General features: G+C 47.6%; 1 protein-coding gene across 1 annotated transcript in view; it reads left to right on the top strand.

Annotated features, from left to right (window-relative positions):
* Positions 1–16,888, top strand: part of MGAT5 (alpha-1,6-mannosylglycoprotein 6-beta-N-acetylglucosaminyltransferase) — a 196,523-nt gene that overhangs the window by 148,995 nt on the left and 30,640 nt on the right. Inside the window, exons 11-12 of the mRNA XM_069473322.1 lie at positions 6,923–7,072; positions 16,349–16,495. Of these exons, the coding sequence (XP_069329423.1) occupies positions 6,923–7,072; positions 16,349–16,495 (297 nt within the window). The remainder of the gene's footprint in view (positions 1–6,922; positions 7,073–16,348; positions 16,496–16,888) is intronic.

Raw genomic sequence — 16,888 nt, 5'->3', positions numbered from 1 at the left:
AGCTGGAGAGCTGGTGGCAGAGGCCCAGATTGCAAAGCGTCTTGTGTGCAGAGCTGAGGAGGGGTCTCTCACCCCACCAACCATGAGGAACCTTAGAGGCCTTTATATAGGGGAACAAAACCTTTGGTTTTGGAAACTAGTGGCAATGAGGAGCATGGGGAAGGGGTGAGAGCCCAGAGACAGTGTCTTGGCCCACAGCCCGCGCAGAAGGCAGGGCTGGAGGCAAAGATTAAAGCCACTGGTATTTTGCCAGCGGGGCAGGTGCAAACCCAGGGCAGTCAGAGTGAGAGAAAGGGCAGTGCAAGGTAACACGGTGGCGTGTCTGACCACACCGGCTCCTGCCTCACCCGGGGCCACAGATACAGCAGCACGTGGGACACTCGGGACGCCCCTGGGAGGTTTGCAAGGAGGAGCATGGGGTGGAAGAGAAAGCAGAGGTGTATCTTATTTGTCCTGCTCCCTCCCAAGTCCTGTTGTCCTTTGGACTCTGCCCCCCAGAGAGCTACCCAGTGGTTCTGGGGTGCAGTTCAGCGAGAGGGGCGCAAGCCCGTCTGCCAGTGGAGGGCGGCCTGGCTCGTGCAGGTGCCGACTGAGGAGGAAAGAAGGGCAGGCAGTCTGAGAAGGCGCCTGAGGCTGTGTCACCACTCAGACAAGGAGCTCAGAGATGACAGCAGCAGTTCACGCAGGAGCGGGTGAATGCCAGAGCCCACGGAGGAGGCCCGTAGTTGAGAAAGATTTACAGGATCTTTGTTCAGTTCAGTGGACGAGTCCAACCATGGCCTTTCCCGGGGTTACGTCTCAGTAGTAGCGAAAGACTCCTGTGGCTGGTTCTGGTCAGGGCATGCTCTACGGCCTTGTGTTTCTCAAAGGAAAACTATTTTTGCAAAACCATGTAATGGGCCCATCTCTGTATTTGCAGAGGAGCGGGAAGCTACTATAGGTTGGGTGTTATCTCAAGTGTTTGGAACCAGAAGTGTTTTAGATTTCAGGTTTTTGTTTTGTTTTTCAGATTTGGGGATATTTGCAAATACTTAACCAGTTGAACATCCCTAATCCCAAACTCTAAAACGCTCCAGTGAGCATTTTCTTTTAGCGTCATGTCAGTGCTCAGGTTTTGGATTTTGAGGTATATCAGATTTTTTGGGTTAGGGATGCTCAACGTGTACTTTAAAAATGATTAAAAATCCACAGTGGTCAAAATAGAACATTTAATCACAAATGCCCTTATCAGGACGTTTACCTGCCGCAAATGACACAAGCTTGGCTTTATTAGCATATGCCACAGAGACTGGCCAACTCTTGGAACCCGGGGAGGTGGCAGGGGTGCACCTGGGCATCAGACATGACGTGGGCTGTGGTCCGAGACCTGCCAGGACGCGCACACCCTCCCCTGGGCCTTCTCTGTTAGTGCTTAATTTTTCTCTCACTTGAGCCTGTCCTCCATGGTGTAGGACCCATGCTTGCCTCGGCAGCCTGGGTTTGCAGCTCACTGCTGTCACTCTGGAGAGGGACTGACTTTTCATACCCATCCAGCACCTCCCAGGGAGGACCCCCCATTGGCTCAGATGCACAGGTGTTCAGCACTGGAGGAGCCAAGTTTGGGCCAGGGTGCTTCGCCAGGTCACAAGGTGCCTGTGGATAAGGGAAAATGGTGTCCGGGAGACAGGATGTGTGTGCCTGCAGTGGGGAACAGGGGTATTGCTGGGGAGAAAAGTGTCCAATATCCACTCCAGCCCAAAGCTCCGAATACTGCCATTGCCAGAGAACATTCCTATATTGCTAATTCACCAGCTCAAAAAGAAGTTGGGCATCAGAACGATGCCTGCACCCTTGTGTTTATTGCAGTGCTTTTCGCAGTAGCCAAGATAGAGAAGCAACCTACGTGTCCATCAGCGGATGAATGGGTAAAGAAAATGTGGTGCATACACACAATGGAATACCATTTGGGCATAAGAACGAATGAAATCCAGTCATTTGAAGCAACATGATGGAACTGGAGGTTATTATGTTAAATGAAATAAGCCAGACACAGAAAGACAAATATCACATGTTCTCACTCATGGAAGAGCTAAAAAAGTGGATTGCATGGAGGTAAAGAGTAGAATGGTAGATGCCAGAGGCTGGGAAGAAGAGAGGTTGGTCAGTTGGCACAAACGGTACAGTTAGATGGAAGCAGTAAGCTCCAATGTTTCGTAGCAAAGTAGGGTGACAGTAGTTAACATATTGTGCATTTCAAAATAGCTAGAAGAGAGGATTTGAAATGTTCCCAACACATAGAAATGATAAATACTCGAAGTGATGATATCCTAAATAACCTGACTTGATCATTACACATTGTATGCATGTAACAAAATATCACATGTATCCCATAAAAATGGATTACTATTATGTATCAGTAAAAATTTACAAAGAAGTTAGGGAAAGAGCTTCTGATTCTGCAGATCTGCATTCTCCCACCCCCTGCTGTGGACTCACACGAGTGTTGCTTAGATTGAATTGTTTTCCTAAAGCTTTCTACCCAGCTCTAACTATCTTACCACCAGTTCTGCACAAGTACCTGCCTCCAGCTACAGCCGTAGACAACTGAAGACACGCCGACAGCACTGCTTGTTGACTCTAGCTGGTGCCCTCCTTTGCATCTCCTCCCCCTCCGAGAGCTTAGGTAGATTTAAATTTTAATCAGTTAGATCAGTTGGTTTTAATGGGAATTTAAATTGAACTAGAGACTGGAAGCATTAGGGGCTGTAGGTTGCTCAGCTGGAACCTTAGGGAGATGGGGTGGTGGCGTGCTGGGATATGACACTCAGTGCAGGCCCCTTTGACTGCGTCTCCAGAGATTTGTAGGTGATAGAGTTTTTGGAGTAGATAATTTCTTTGATCTTTGCCTCTTAAGTAAAAGAAGGAAGGAAAGCTTTTTAGGGAGTGATCTTGATCCAGTTCTTGGATCAATGGGACACTCAGGTCAGTGGTGTCACCTTTACCCTGGGCTTGGATGACCAAAATGAGGGAGGGTTTGGGGGGGATGTGTGCTGGAAAATGTCTCCACCCCTATACTGTACCCCTGCCCAGTTTGGTGCATCCCACGAGTTGGGGAAAGGCACACAAGGGACATCCTTCAATAAACCCGAGTACTCTGTTTCTTAAACACTAAAAGATAAGAGTATACACTAAAGAGAGAAGAGGAGTCCTTTGAGCACCTTGATGGCAAGCACCGAGCCTTCTGGTGTCACAGCAGTGGTGCAAGCCTTAGAGTCTTACAGTGGTTTTCATTTTTTGATTGCATATATTTAAAATTTCTGTATTTTAACTAAAATATATCTAATATACAGAAGTCTAAAAGATAAGACATCAATATACCCATCACTCAGATTTATAGATACTAATATCTTTCAATGCTTTTTTTAGCAGAGAAATGATATATTACAAATATTGCTAAAGTTCCGTCCACCTCCCCTCACCCTCCCTCTCTCCTCAGTCAGTTTTGGGAAGTTGGTGCGTATCATCCCGTGCACACTTTTACACTGTAACTACAGTGCTCATATGTATAAATATTATCCATATGCATAGCATTGCTTTGCATGGTGAAAAAAATTTTAAAAAATAGCGTCATAGGGCCACACAAATTCTCTTGCAGTCAGTCTCAGCACTGCTGCTTGCTTGGAGAAATCCTAGACAAATCGCTTCACCTTTTGAGCCACAGGGAGGTGTATAAAGATGCTAATTAATCCTGGCATAATCCAGGTGAGGGAGGATCAGGGCCTAGAGAGGCAGAGACCAGTTTGATATTACGGAGGCAGAATCTACAGGACTGCGTGACTAATTCAGTGTGTGTGCTGGCGGGGGTTTGGGGGCAGAGCGACAGTGCGATTCTGGTGCAGGGACTTGACTGGGAGCGTGACGACAGTCCCTAAGCTGAGGAGCAGAGGAGGGATGCTGGTCGGGCGGGGTAAGAGTTTCCCTTTTGACCTGTCGAGTTGGCAGTGGCTGCCGTACACCAGGTGGAAAAGGTTCTGGATATTTGGATCTGAAATTCAGGAACAAGATCTGAGCCGAAGGATGCCTTTTGGGTTCCTTCAGCATCCAGTGAACGTTAACTTCGGGGCTGGGGGTAGCTCGGTATGAGAGACTCCTGTGACACCTTCACCTGGAGTAGGTAGTGTGGTTCACTTTCACCAGATTTCTGTACGACTCTGACAAGTGGCAACAAGAGACCTGAGGTGAAATCACCTAATTGTCACATCAACATCAAAGGTTAAAATTATGCTTGAAACATTTTTGTCTTTTAATCGCCCGTTGGCATTTTCTCGTCCGTGAAATTACATAAATCCTCTCTGAAGGTACGTTCTGCTTTCAGACCATGCTTAGTGTTAATAAGTTCATAGACCTTATTAGTCTTTACATAATAAAGACTAATATTTGCCTGAACCTGCCCCCTTGTTATGTTGCAAGGAGCCCCATCCACTGTTTTCTGGGATTCAATGGCAATATACGTGTAACCTAGTATATTCCTTCCCAGGCATTTAGTCTGGGAATCCTAATCTTGAATCTGTCTGCAGTGAATGTTTTGTTCAGGACAGGAACCAGATGGGCCATTCACTCTTCACCACAGACCTAGTCTGGGGGCCTTTGGTCCATCTTCACGAGTAGGCAACTGGCTTTTCTTGGGAATTGTCTCCTTTTGCATAAAGGAGAGATGTGTGCCCCTCCCCCAGTCTCTGCCTTAAGGCCAGCAAGATGTCCACAGAGCCCTCCTTTTGGAAGGTTGGAATCCACTGGGAGTAATTCAAGTAAAAGAAGGGGGTCTGGGAAGAGTTTGGGGAGCTGCTGTTGTTGTAAGGACCCAGAAAGACCTGGGGAATGTAGGATAAGAAACAGCTGTAGGTGGGGCCGGAACCACAGAGGTTCCAGGCCCTGGCTCCTCTCCTCTGTCTCTCTGCTTTTCTTTCTCACTCTCTGCCCTCTTATTCTCCCTTCACTTCCTTCCCCGAATTTTCTCCTTATTCTCTTCTTTTCTCTTTCTCCCCTTCTCTCCGTGTCTCTCTCTCTCTCTGTGTGTGTCTCTCTCATGCTTTTGCAGGGATAACATCCCAGTTACGGTCACTCTATGGGGCCCTGTCATTACAGTCTGTCTGTCCTGTCCTCTCCTTTCCTTCAGCTCTTCATTCTTTTCCCGCCCCCACCCCTCAACACTGGCAACTGGCTTCCTCAGAACTTGTCTGGCCTGTAATTGCCCAAATTCGGTCTCTGAATGACCTTTTTGCTCTGAAGCCCATGGCCATCTGGCGGTAATCTCCCTGTGTACAGGATTCTGAGTTCCCCAGAGAGGGTCTGGTTGGCTCCCTTTGCCTTCCTGAGCCTGCCATATCGTTCCTGGGCTGCTGGCCAGCCTAGGAAAGGGTCCCCTCAGGTCACACACAACCCGAGGCTCATCACCGGTGGCAGGGGTACAGAGACAGGAGTTACCGGATACATGTAGGACAAGAACCACATCCTAGAACCCTTCAAATTAACTTCTGCCATGTAGGTGACACTAAATTTGGCTCAAGCTACAAATGGGAAGTCACGGTTCATAACCTCTCTGTCATCACTCTGTGCTAATGCAAGGGTATATACGTCGCTGAAGTAGTGAATTCAGCATCTTGCAGCCATAGTGAACATGGCGTGGGATTGAACTTTCAGTCCAAGTGTTTGTTTTATTCCTACTTTGTGGGGGCGGGGATAGGCTTGCTTGGTTGTGAACAAAGTTATCCTGGTGCATAAAATGGAAAATGCGGACTGTGCTGTTTTCCCAGTCCCAAACACTTTGGATACCTCATTTGGAAGATGTTTCCCCCAAAGTTGAGAGTCCTGTGTAATGTCACCAGCGCAGTGAATGGCAGAGGGCAGATTGTGAACCGTCTCATCCAGAGCCCGCCTCCCCCACTCCCTGCACCCTGCAGCTGCCGGTGCCACCTCCCTGCGTTCCTTGTGGTCTTAAGTCACAAAACCAGCTATTAGTAGATTTGCCTGGAGCATCCGAAAACAGGCTTAGAATGGGAAAACCTTGTCCCACTTTTATACAACTGGAAAACATTATAGAACTTGACTCTTGCAAATTTCCAAAAACAACAACCCACAAAAGCTAGCTTGTACGATTTAGTCACACAGAAACATGAAGAGGTAGAAAAAGTGAACTTGCCTCCACTTGGCAGGCGGTTTTGATTTAGAAAATGTGCCTCAAAATTCAGTGCCTACAAATACAGGAAAGGGGTTTGGTTTTGCTTCCAATAAAAGTAACACTCCTCGAACATTTCAGGGCTCATCAAAATTTACATTTTAATCTCTTTTTCTACTTTTGTCTACCTGGATATTCTCATTCTCTCTCCAGCTGTGGGAAACTCTCATCTTCCCATGATCCGAATTAGGTGGGATCCAGTTCCGACAACATGAGTTAATCATCACTAGATATGTTGGCAAGAGCCGGGGATGTTTGTGTTCCTCGGGGACAGCTTAGCATCTCTGGATAAATATTCCAGTCCAACCGACTGCCTCCTCTCGGTTTTCCTTCCCCAAACTTCCTCTCCTCTAAGTAGGATTAGCCAAAAGCAACTGTTGGGTCCCTCTTAATTTACAAAGCAGAGATTCATACTTCAAAACAGTTGGCCGTGAGCTGCGGTTGGTATTCAGTAAAATGTTTTCATATAATGTGTTTCTTCTTGCAAAATTGTACAGCAGCCATATGACTATTTTTGCCCTCAAAATCCAGCCAAATTACTTTAAAAAGAAATTTTAGTAGTTGGATTGCCAAATTCCTGTGATCTCCATATTAAGAACTCCTGTCTCTGTGGCCTCTAGCTCGTAGAAGAGATTCTGTTCTGGGACACAGGTTCTTACACGAATGAAAGGAAAAGAGAAATGTCTTCTGCTTGTGTCTCCTCTGTAGAATAAGAAGATCTACTTGGACATCATTCACACGTACATGGAAGTGCATGCGACTGTTTACGGCTCCAGCACGAAGAACATCCCCAGTTATGTAAAAAACCACGGCATCCTCAGCGGACGGGACCTGCAGTTTCTTCTCCGAGAAACCAAGGTAAGTTTTTAGTAGTTTTATAAAAATTCACCAGGGATGTGGTTTATAGGTTGTTTCCATTGTCCTTGAAAATGGAGTCAGTCTTTTATGCTTTCTTTTCAATGCACAAGAGCTCCTTAGAAAGTTTTGGAGCAGTGGTTTGCTAGACCAATGGTAGCTGAAAACATAGCGAATTGTGGAAGGAAATTGCTGCAGTTTTGTTCATTGATTTAGTGAAAAAACGTATTTACTGAGGACCTAGTTTGTGGGAGGCATCAAGCAAGGGCTGGGGATAAGGCCATAAACGGGGAAGGTAAGGCCCTGCCTCAAAGGACAGACCTTCCGATAGAGCAGCAGTTTGCGCAGTAGCTGAAGGTACTGAACACGACCCCCAACCCCCACCCAGTCATCACTGTCTGAGCATTTGTTTCCCTACCCAGCTTGTCCTCCCACCTCCCCCTTCAACAGGTACATATTGGACTCTGAGGAAGTTCAGATGAGGGTCAAGTCCCTGCAGGCTGAAAGAGCCGGGGTGTATCAGGAGGGATGCTGAAGTTGAAAGGTGGGTGGGGTGTGGATGCACCTTGCCTTCAGCCCAGACAGGACTCAGAAGCAGGTGACGGAGGAGCCCGTGACCTATTCAGGAGAGAGCTAGAAGCCAACCTGGCTAGTCTAAGTGCTAGAAAATAGTGGGAGGTAAAACTGGATAAGAGGGTGAGGGTCTGATTGTCACAGACAAGGCAGAGTTCAGACCGTGTGGTGTGGGTAGCCGGCGAGACGTGGGGGGCTAATGTGCTGAGCGGTAGCATGATGACATGCGGTCATCATGCAGTCCACTCAGCGGTCTGTGTCCTTTCTATAATCCTGCCGTGGAAGTACCCAGTGAAGTTCAAGGACCTGTGAATAAACCAGAGTTTGACCTTGAAGCGTTGGCTGGCAGTTTAATGTATTTAGATAAGCTCCCTCATTTTATTAATATGTTCTTATTTTTGAATCTTACAAATATTTATTGAGCAGCTGCTATGTGCCAGGTATGGTGCAAGGGGGGATACAAGAGAGAAGGCACATTGGTCCCTCCCTTAGTGTTTCCTAAAGTGTAGGGGACCGTATTTCCAATGGTGGGTTTCTCGGCCCTGGTTTCTGGCTCACTGTTTTCATGTCCAAGCTCGCGGGAGAGGTCGAGCAGATCGACTTCTGTAGCATAGTAATGATTGTGGAATCATCGTGCGGTACTTCATTTTTAGAAAGTGTATTCACACACACTGTCCTCTGATTCTCACAACAGCCTTAAGAGGTAGACAGGGCAGGTGTTATTGCCCACTTTATTTTAAACATGATGAAATAGGCTAGAGAGTTTGGCTTACCCACGCTAAAACTGGGGTCAAGTCTTGGAGGTAGCCCTAACCTAGGGGGGTTTTTTTAATAGCAAATTTAAGCTCTGCTGGGCCCCCAGTGTACCCTGCTCATGAACACTCAAACTTAAGAGCACTTAGTGGACATTCACCAGCCAAAAGAATATATAGCTCCCCTTTGCCTCAGTTTCTCCATCTGTCAATGTATTTGATCTTTTCTACCTCCAAGTCATTTGTGGGAAGCTATGAATAAAATAGTTGGACACATTCTTTAGCTCCTTGGCCAAAGACCTGGTTTGTGTTAATTAACATTTAATTTCCTTCCAAGGTCATCTGTAGTCTGATAACTATGTGTGGCTCTCCCGGAGTGAAGAGTGTCCCCAATTTTCACGGTTTGCTTTCTGTCACCTTCCATCTTGGGTGGATATTTTAGAATTGTCAGAATGTCCAGGCCCTTTCATGGCAAAGCTGTTTTTGCCATTTTTCTCATTTTACTTTTCTCCACTTTGGAGCATGGAAAAAGCTCAAGTTCCTTTAAAATAGCAGTTGGCAGAGCTGGTTCTCAGCAGGGTGTCACTTTTGTCTCCCACTCTTCTATTAACCCAACCTCATGAATGTCTTGCTCGGCCTTGCAAATTTTAAAAGAACCCTTCCTTACCGTCCCTTTCCCCTGACTAGGAAATAGGCCGAAACTGAGATCCCTGCTGTCCAGGGAAGGGCAAGAAAAGAGGCCCAGAAGGCCCAGGCCATGATATCAGAGTGTGCCTAATAACCGAGGATTGCAGCTTGAATTTTGAGCATGCGGGACATATACATTCATCCTTGAAAAACTGGTGCCTTTGGAGGATGTCACTGATCCCATTACGGATTGCCTGTTTACCTGACTAGAATATATTAAGCTACTCCGCGTGGAATTACGGCTCAGACAGTTGGCAAATATGATGAGGATGAGGTAGTATATCGCTCAGACTCCCTGTGTGCCCAGAACACAGCAGCAGGCACTAAAATGAATGAACCTTGGGCTTTGAAATAATGACACAAAAGACCAGTCAGGCTTTGCATTTATAACCCTTCCTGCCTCTCGCTTCTTCCTCTGTGTCTCTGAGCAATTTAAAAGCGATTTATTCCATTCCGCGTTGGAAGCGGAGCATGCGAGCTGCCGGGAAGCTACCGTCTGCGGAGTGAATGGGGTTCACGCGCTCCTCGGACTCGTTACCGGTGAGAGCAGCAAGTCTGGTCTCCTCGAGAGGGTTAGAGACAGAGCGAAGTGATTGATGCCTAATCAGCTCTGACTCATTATTTTTCTTTACGAGCCATCTTTGGATCTCTGCACCGAGCCCAGGAAACCCTGTGCTCAGCAGAATTCTGTCCTGGCACGCCACTGGGGCGCTGGCGTCATTAGCAGACTCTTGCTTCAGGGGGCCTGTGAAGGCGAAAGGAATTCGGTATCACGCTAATATCGAGGCCAAAAAGGCTGCAAAGTTGTTGGGATCTAGAAGACCCCTCTAACGGGGGCATAAATTTGGATGAATGAATTATTTATCAGAGGACCACAGAGGAGTCATTCAGTCCAGCGAACTCCAGGAGTGCAATTTTAGCCAGCAAATGAGGACTCACTAGGGTGGCATGTTTTTATTTTTGGCTTAAATCTCCTTCTCTTTTAATGTGGTTTCTGTCTTCACCTTCCTAGTTTGAACCTCTTCATCTCCCCCTCGCCCCAATCTTCCTTTAGGAAGCGCCTTACTTCGTACACCACCTTGATTAGCACACACGTGTCCAACACTGGGACAGAGGAGTGTCCAGAGCTCACCAGAGTGGTTTGTGAGCCGGGCCAGGTACCTCTCTTTCTATAGGTGAAAGCAAATTCTGACTGTGGAAAACCAGGGGAAGCTGCTGCTGCCCCCTTTTCTCCTAAACCTCTGGTCACTGCCCCTCCAAGACTCAGGTGGGTCAAAACCATCCTGTTTCCCCACCGCGTCAGCTCATCAGCTTACCTGTGGGACTCACCAAGAAGCCTGGACAGGCTTGGCAGATGTGCTGCCCCGACCCATCCCATCTTCACACCTGACCTCACTCCCCCTGCCCCCACCCTGTCCCAAATCACCTATGGCTCTTCCCACTGGACTCGGATGTGGTTGAAAAAGCTCTCTCAAAAGCCCCAGGCTTGAGGCCATCACCACTGCCTGCAGCTCAGGCGGAGAGGCCTTTCTTGTCTTGGGTGCAGGTACAGCACCTGGAACAGCGCCTGGCTTATAGAAGGCATTTAGATAAGCGTGTGAAGAATGAAGGAAACCCGTTGCCCATGTGGGATCTTTGGAATGTCTTCCTGTTCTCATGAGACATGAATCTAGATCTCCAAGATCCCCCCAGCAAGGCACATGCCCTTCTGATACCCCACGCCGGCCCCTCTGTGATGTTGCCCACGTGCCAGGTCCTGTGGGGGACAGCCCAGGAGCTTGCTTCCTCAGAGGGAGCCGTTCGTCTTCTGTTGCAGGTGCTGGTTCCCGTTCGCCCTCAGGCAGCCATGCCAAGCGGGTTTCAGCCTGGCGGGCAGTACCTTAAATCTTTCCCATGCCACATCCATGGGGGAAAGCATGGCACTCACACACATGTGCCTCTGTCCCTCCCCTCCCCACGTATGTGTGTAAATGAAGAGTGTACAGAGGTGTGACTCAGTAACCCCTCTGACTGCTAGAGCAAAAGTGGATCCCCACACACAAACTTGTTCAGCCTCCGCACTCAGAGACGCCGATTGCTGAGAAGATCTAATTAACATTTATTCTTTTGCTCATTTATCCAACAAATATATCTTAAGTACTAGATGTATTCTAGGCCTTAATCTACCCATTCTGGATACAGGGGTGACTCAGGCAGTTTTGCCCACAAGGAGCATACACGTGTGCTAGAGGAGGTAGGCAGGTAACTGTAACAACATGAGAAGTACGCAGGTAGAACTAATAATACAAAATAATGATACTGACATAAAACATCACCGTGATGCTATAAGTGGGGCCAATGATTCAGCTGTGTAAAATGTGATGCTGTGACTTGTGAAATCAATGAAATGGCTGGGGCAGTCCCACTGCGGAGGACAGAGCCGTTGCCAGTCACGGTTTAATACATCCGTGCTATTGTGGTACACCTGCCTATGAGGTTTACTGTAATGACCACAGCCATTATCTATCTCTGCCCTTTACCCTGTGCTAAGCCTTTCCTGTGAATTCTCTCTTCATTACAAAAATCCTATGATCCTGATACTGTTAGAACCCCATGTTAATTTATTAATGAAGCAGAGGCCAGGGTTTTGCTGTCTCCCTGCTGGGAACTGAGGGGTCTGCCTGGTGTGGAATTTGCATGAAAGAGCAGCCTGGGGGTGGGGGGTGGGCAGAAGCTCCATCGAGGAGATGATGCTTGAGTGGACTTTTAATGGTGAGCATTTCAGGCTGGCCTGGCTGGACATGTCCAGCCTCCACAGTTTTAAATGTATGCAAATATTATGTTACTCCAAGTTAATAAATTTACAATGCAAATTGTAATGCATTTGATTTTGTATTGAGGCTTCCAAATGACCGATTTTTTATCTTGATTGATGCACTTTCTTGTGGTTTGGTCCCTTCCTGGAAAGGGTACTTAGATAACTGGGCATGATCAGGGATTCTACCCCAGTGAGCTGGTCTCTAGGAAGTAGTCTTTGGTCTAGCAGGCAACTTTGACAAACTTTGGGCTCCTGAACACAAGGGACAAGCCTCCTTGTCTTTACCTCTTTGGTCCTTCCAGTTCTTCCCTAGAGTCTTGAGGTATTGTGAGTCTCGGGGGCTTGTGCAGCTGGTGAGAGAATGTGGCTGACTTGGGTGTGAAAGAATGTGGCCACCGTTAATCTCTTCCTGCTGCAGCAGGTGCCTGAGGGAAGACAGATGGCCAGAGAGAGACCCTTTGACCTGCAGGAAAGCGTCACATTTCAGAAAAATAAATAGTTTTCTCCATACCCAGCCATTGTGTGGGTTCTTTTTAAAGACATAAAATGGATAACTATTGCTAGGAATATGATTCACAATCATTGTATGAGAAATTAACAAGCAAAGCATAGCAATAGCATGTGACTCATGGAACTGGCCTTTGTATGTGGCAGTCACTGTAATCACATCATTTTTCATCTCTCATCTTTCTTTTCTGATGAACGTTCCTCCCCCCCCCCCTTTTTTTTTTTTCAGTCCAGGTACTTCATGAAACAGAATTCATAAGTACACATGCAGGCACTGAATATCTTGTAAAAAACCCACAAACTTAACTCCTGCACACCTAAATGCTAGCTAAAGGATACAAGGTCACGATATGCAGCTGCACGAAGTTGCATCTGGGTTTGAACTTGGACAACTATTTATCGAACATTGACTAGGTGCTAAGCCTTGGAACACATCCTTTCCATGTAGTATTTCATGTAATCCTCATAGCAACCCCATGAAATACAGCTTTATTATTTTCCCCATTTTACACATGAGAAGACTGAGATTTAGAGAGCTTGTGTTACCTTGACTAAGGTGCTATAACTACAGAGAACAGACTATAAACGGGCCTCAGAATCCATAGACAGAGGCATCTAGCAGTTTGCTACAGTTGCAGAACTTGGAAGTGATGGAGTGAGGTCTTGAACCCCCGTCTGACTCCAGAGCATGTGCTCTAATCGCCATGTTGTTCTGGTCACTTGTTCCCAATAATCAATTCATTGGATTAGCTGAGTTTGATTCATTGCTCAAACCTCCCTGCTGAGCCACCCCATCAACTTGGCTAATTAAAACTGATCAGAAAAGTCTGTGTTGAGTATTCCTCTCTTATTTTGGATTATTTTGATATTTCACTCCCATCAAGAGTGAAAATTGACCAAACCCTTGGATAAGAACTACCTTTATCCATGTTTAAAGGATTCTTTGTTAAGTACTCTACTTAGCGGTTTAAAACAATTTCTCCTTTCACAGTGTGGAAAACTCTGGGTGGTTTTACTGGACCCTTTGACATGTAGGCATGTCCTGATCCTATGCCATGAATGAAACGTATGGTGCTTCATCTGTTCGTTCTTGATTAGCATTAGTTCAAAAAATTGATTTTAGAGCACATAATCCCCCTGTTTAGAAATGCTCATTGATAACGCTGGAGTTGCAGCCATGGAGATGTTTCATCATCTGGAATATCCTCATTAGATTCTGGGATTCAAAGTTCAGGTGGAGTAGAAATGAAATACGGCCAGTTTTCTCCAGCAGAGTTAAGCCTTGGCACTTGAGTGCATTCTTGCAGTGTCTCTTGCTTCCATGCTGAGGAAATCTTTAAGTAGGCAGAATGATGGGGGGAAAGCAGGGGATTGGGGGAAAACAATTTAGTGTGGTTAAGGTATCAATATGTGGCAAGGCCATAAGCACCCGTGTGCTTACCAAATGCCATTCAGTGGTGATGAACTCTCTCTGCCTGCTCGGCTGTCATTCAAACATCAAATGTGCTATTTGACCTTAATACATCCGCTCCATTATAATGTCACAGGTAATGAGTATACAGGGCAAAAGAAAAAATTTCTTATTGACAGAAGTGACAAAAGACTGTTATTTTGCTGTTTCCAAGTAATGCATTTCCTGCAATCCTAATTAGTGTGACAAGAAAATTCATTGCCAAGAAATTGTGTGGTATTTGCTTAAGCATCGTTCTAAAATCGTGAGGCTAGGGAGAGTTAGCTCAAAGTGTTTATTCTATGTGTACAGAGATATTCTGGTGCCCGCAGGGCAGAAGAGATGGTGCATATTGTTATTCAGATATAATTAAACCTAGGTCCCATTCAAGTCCATTAAGCAACAGCCTCAAATCCTTTTAATTAATGGGTTCAGATTGGTTGGTCTAAAGGAGCTAATTAAATTTTTTTCCAAGATTTTCTATTTAAATAGACAACATTGTACCGCTTGCATTTCCCCCGAAGTTGTTCTTCGCAATTTGGAGTTGATGAAGGTATCAGCACTTCGTGGCAGGCTCTGATTTTCAGAGGTCAGGAAACACCGCGGGCTCCAGGTCTCTGGTTGAACCCACGGAGACACCGATCTGTATCTTCTAGCACCTTTCTTCTCAGAGTGGAGAAGATCTGGACTCCCTATGCTATCTTATGCCCAGCCACAGCCTGACCGAGGTCGTCTGTTTTCTCCTGGAGAGCTGACATATCTTCTCCCACATCTGATGGGGGAAGGCAGATCCCAGAGATCAAAAGCCTTGAGGATGGCAACCCTGCATCCTTCATATTTAATAAAGCTGGCACGTCCTAGGACCAGTAGTCTCACCACTTCTGTCCATTTCTCCTGCAGGGGTCAGATCTCCCCCTACTCCGGAGCCCCATCTCCAGCCACGCCCCATACGTTCTCTCTAACAGTGTCGTTTCTGTTAGCTGTATAGTAAGACTGCGATCCATAGCAGGGCCTCCCAGTGGCGGTAGAGATTTCCCTCTATCCTACCGCTTCCAGGCTCCTGGCTGTCCCGTGTTTTCCTCACCCCCATGGGCTCCAGTGGCTCTTCTGCCGGAGGGGAAACGGCCCGGCCAGCAGGAGCAGCTCTGGGCCTCTCGAAGTGTCTTTTCTCTCCACCCTGCTCCCCCGTGGATGTCTCGGCATTGTGTCCTTAAAGTTAGCGACATAGGGATTATCTCCAGAAAACCTGAGGCTCTAGTGCTTTGCTCCATAATGCCTTCGAGAGCTACGTGGTTCTCCAAGATGTCAAACGGGGCGGTGCTCCGCGTTAGCCTGGTATCGGGTGCCCAGCGCAGACGGAGGGCCCGGGTGCCCCCAGCCGCACCTTCCCGAATGATCGTCGGGTAAAGCCTGGGAACGGGAACGGAGCCTCCTCGCCTGGCCCTTCCCTCTCGGGGCCTGGCCGTGTGGGTGTTCCTCAGTGTGACGGCAGAAGGAAACGATGCCCTGGGGCCGGGTTATTTTTGTCCCTTGATGTGCCTCTTGGGGCTAGAGCGATTTCACAAAGGGCCCCTGGATGTGGGGACACACGCTTCCCCAGGCCCCGGCCTGGCCCTGCGGTCAGCAACGCGCCGTCCTCCAGCGGGGTGAGACACCCCGCGGCGGGGGTCCGTGGCGAGGCCTTTCTGTGAGATGTTATTTCATTTTTGGACCCCGGAACGGGCGCCACTGAGCTGCAGCGTGCCTCCTTTGTCACAGCAGCTCCCAGCTGCCGCGGCCGCTCGGAGGACTTCGGGAGCGTGTTGCTGCTGCCATCTGTCGTCCGTCTCGGGGAACGCACGGGCCGCCGGCCGGCCAGGGAAGCAGCCGCCCTGCAGATTCAGCAAACCCTGCACGCTCCCTGCCCGCCGAGGGGGGAATAAAAGCCAAGATGTTGGTGTCCCCCCAGTGAAAACCCCATTATGAAAACCCATGTTTACTGACCTACCGTCGTTTGAAAGTGGCTCCATTTGAACTGTAATCAAACTGCCAAGTGACCTTTCTGTCCCTCCGCCCAGCGCCCCTGAAAGGGCCTGTTGTTCCTTTGCTTCAGTGAAGAAACCTTCTGTGTAGTTAAGCAAGTGTTTTTCCAGTCATGTCTCCTGGTGAGTTACAGAAAGATGATTGTTGGGTCTTGGTGGCGGTGGTTGTTTGTTTTCCTTTTAATACGACGTTGACCTCCCTACCCGCTCACTGCCCCCCAACACTTATTTCTTTACTTTCTTAGCGGAGAAGGAGAACACAGTGAGCTAAACAGCTTTGTGAGGACTTTCAGCGTCCCTGGTGATGGTTCTCAGATCCTGGTATAAGCCGACTTTCTCTTTGCCTCCTCCCCCCCCCCCCCCCAGGGCCTGGGAGCCTTCCAGAGCCTCTGAGGCTTCGCACAGGACTGGACCACAGAATAGCCTCCTGTGAGCTGGGGACGCCCATCCTGACTGATGTGTTTATGTGGCCTCTGTTTTTCTGTCCTACAGTTGTTTGTTGGACTTGGGTTCCCTTACGAGGGCCCAGCTCCCCTGGAGGCTATTGCAAACGGCTGTGCTTTTCTGAATCCCAAGTTCAACCCACCCAAAAGCAGCAAAAACACAGACTTTTTCATCGGCAAGCCAACTCTGAGAGAGGTAAGCATCTATCGGAATCATTCTACTTTCAATAATATGAATGATTGGCCATTTATTGAGTGCTAATGCAGGTCTTAACTGCATTTAACCCGGTTTGACGGGAGGGGGAGGGTGCAGGGGCTCAGAGACATGGGTGACCTGATCACATCACCCACTAGTCAGTGGCAGGGCCGGGATTTGAATCCGCATCTGCCTCCACAGAGTAAGGGATCTTTTCATTCTACCCCAACTGTATTTTAATGTGAACACAGACATCCTAGCCTTCTGATTTTAGCTGAACTCTGATTTCCTGAATGTGTGGTATTCAGGGAACGAGGAGCTCAAGTGGTTAGTTAGCAGATATTTGTAGAAAATCTGTTCTCCATGGTGGGCTGTGGGGGATTTTCAAAGGAC

Source organism: Eulemur rufifrons, chromosome 1 (genome assembly GCF_041146395.1).
Source record: "Eulemur rufifrons isolate Redbay chromosome 1, OSU_ERuf_1, whole genome shotgun sequence".
Lineage (NCBI taxonomy): Eukaryota > Metazoa > Chordata > Mammalia > Primates > Lemuridae > Eulemur > Eulemur rufifrons.
Note: the sequence above shows the minus strand (reverse complement) of the source record. Positions and strands in the feature narration are given on the sequence as shown.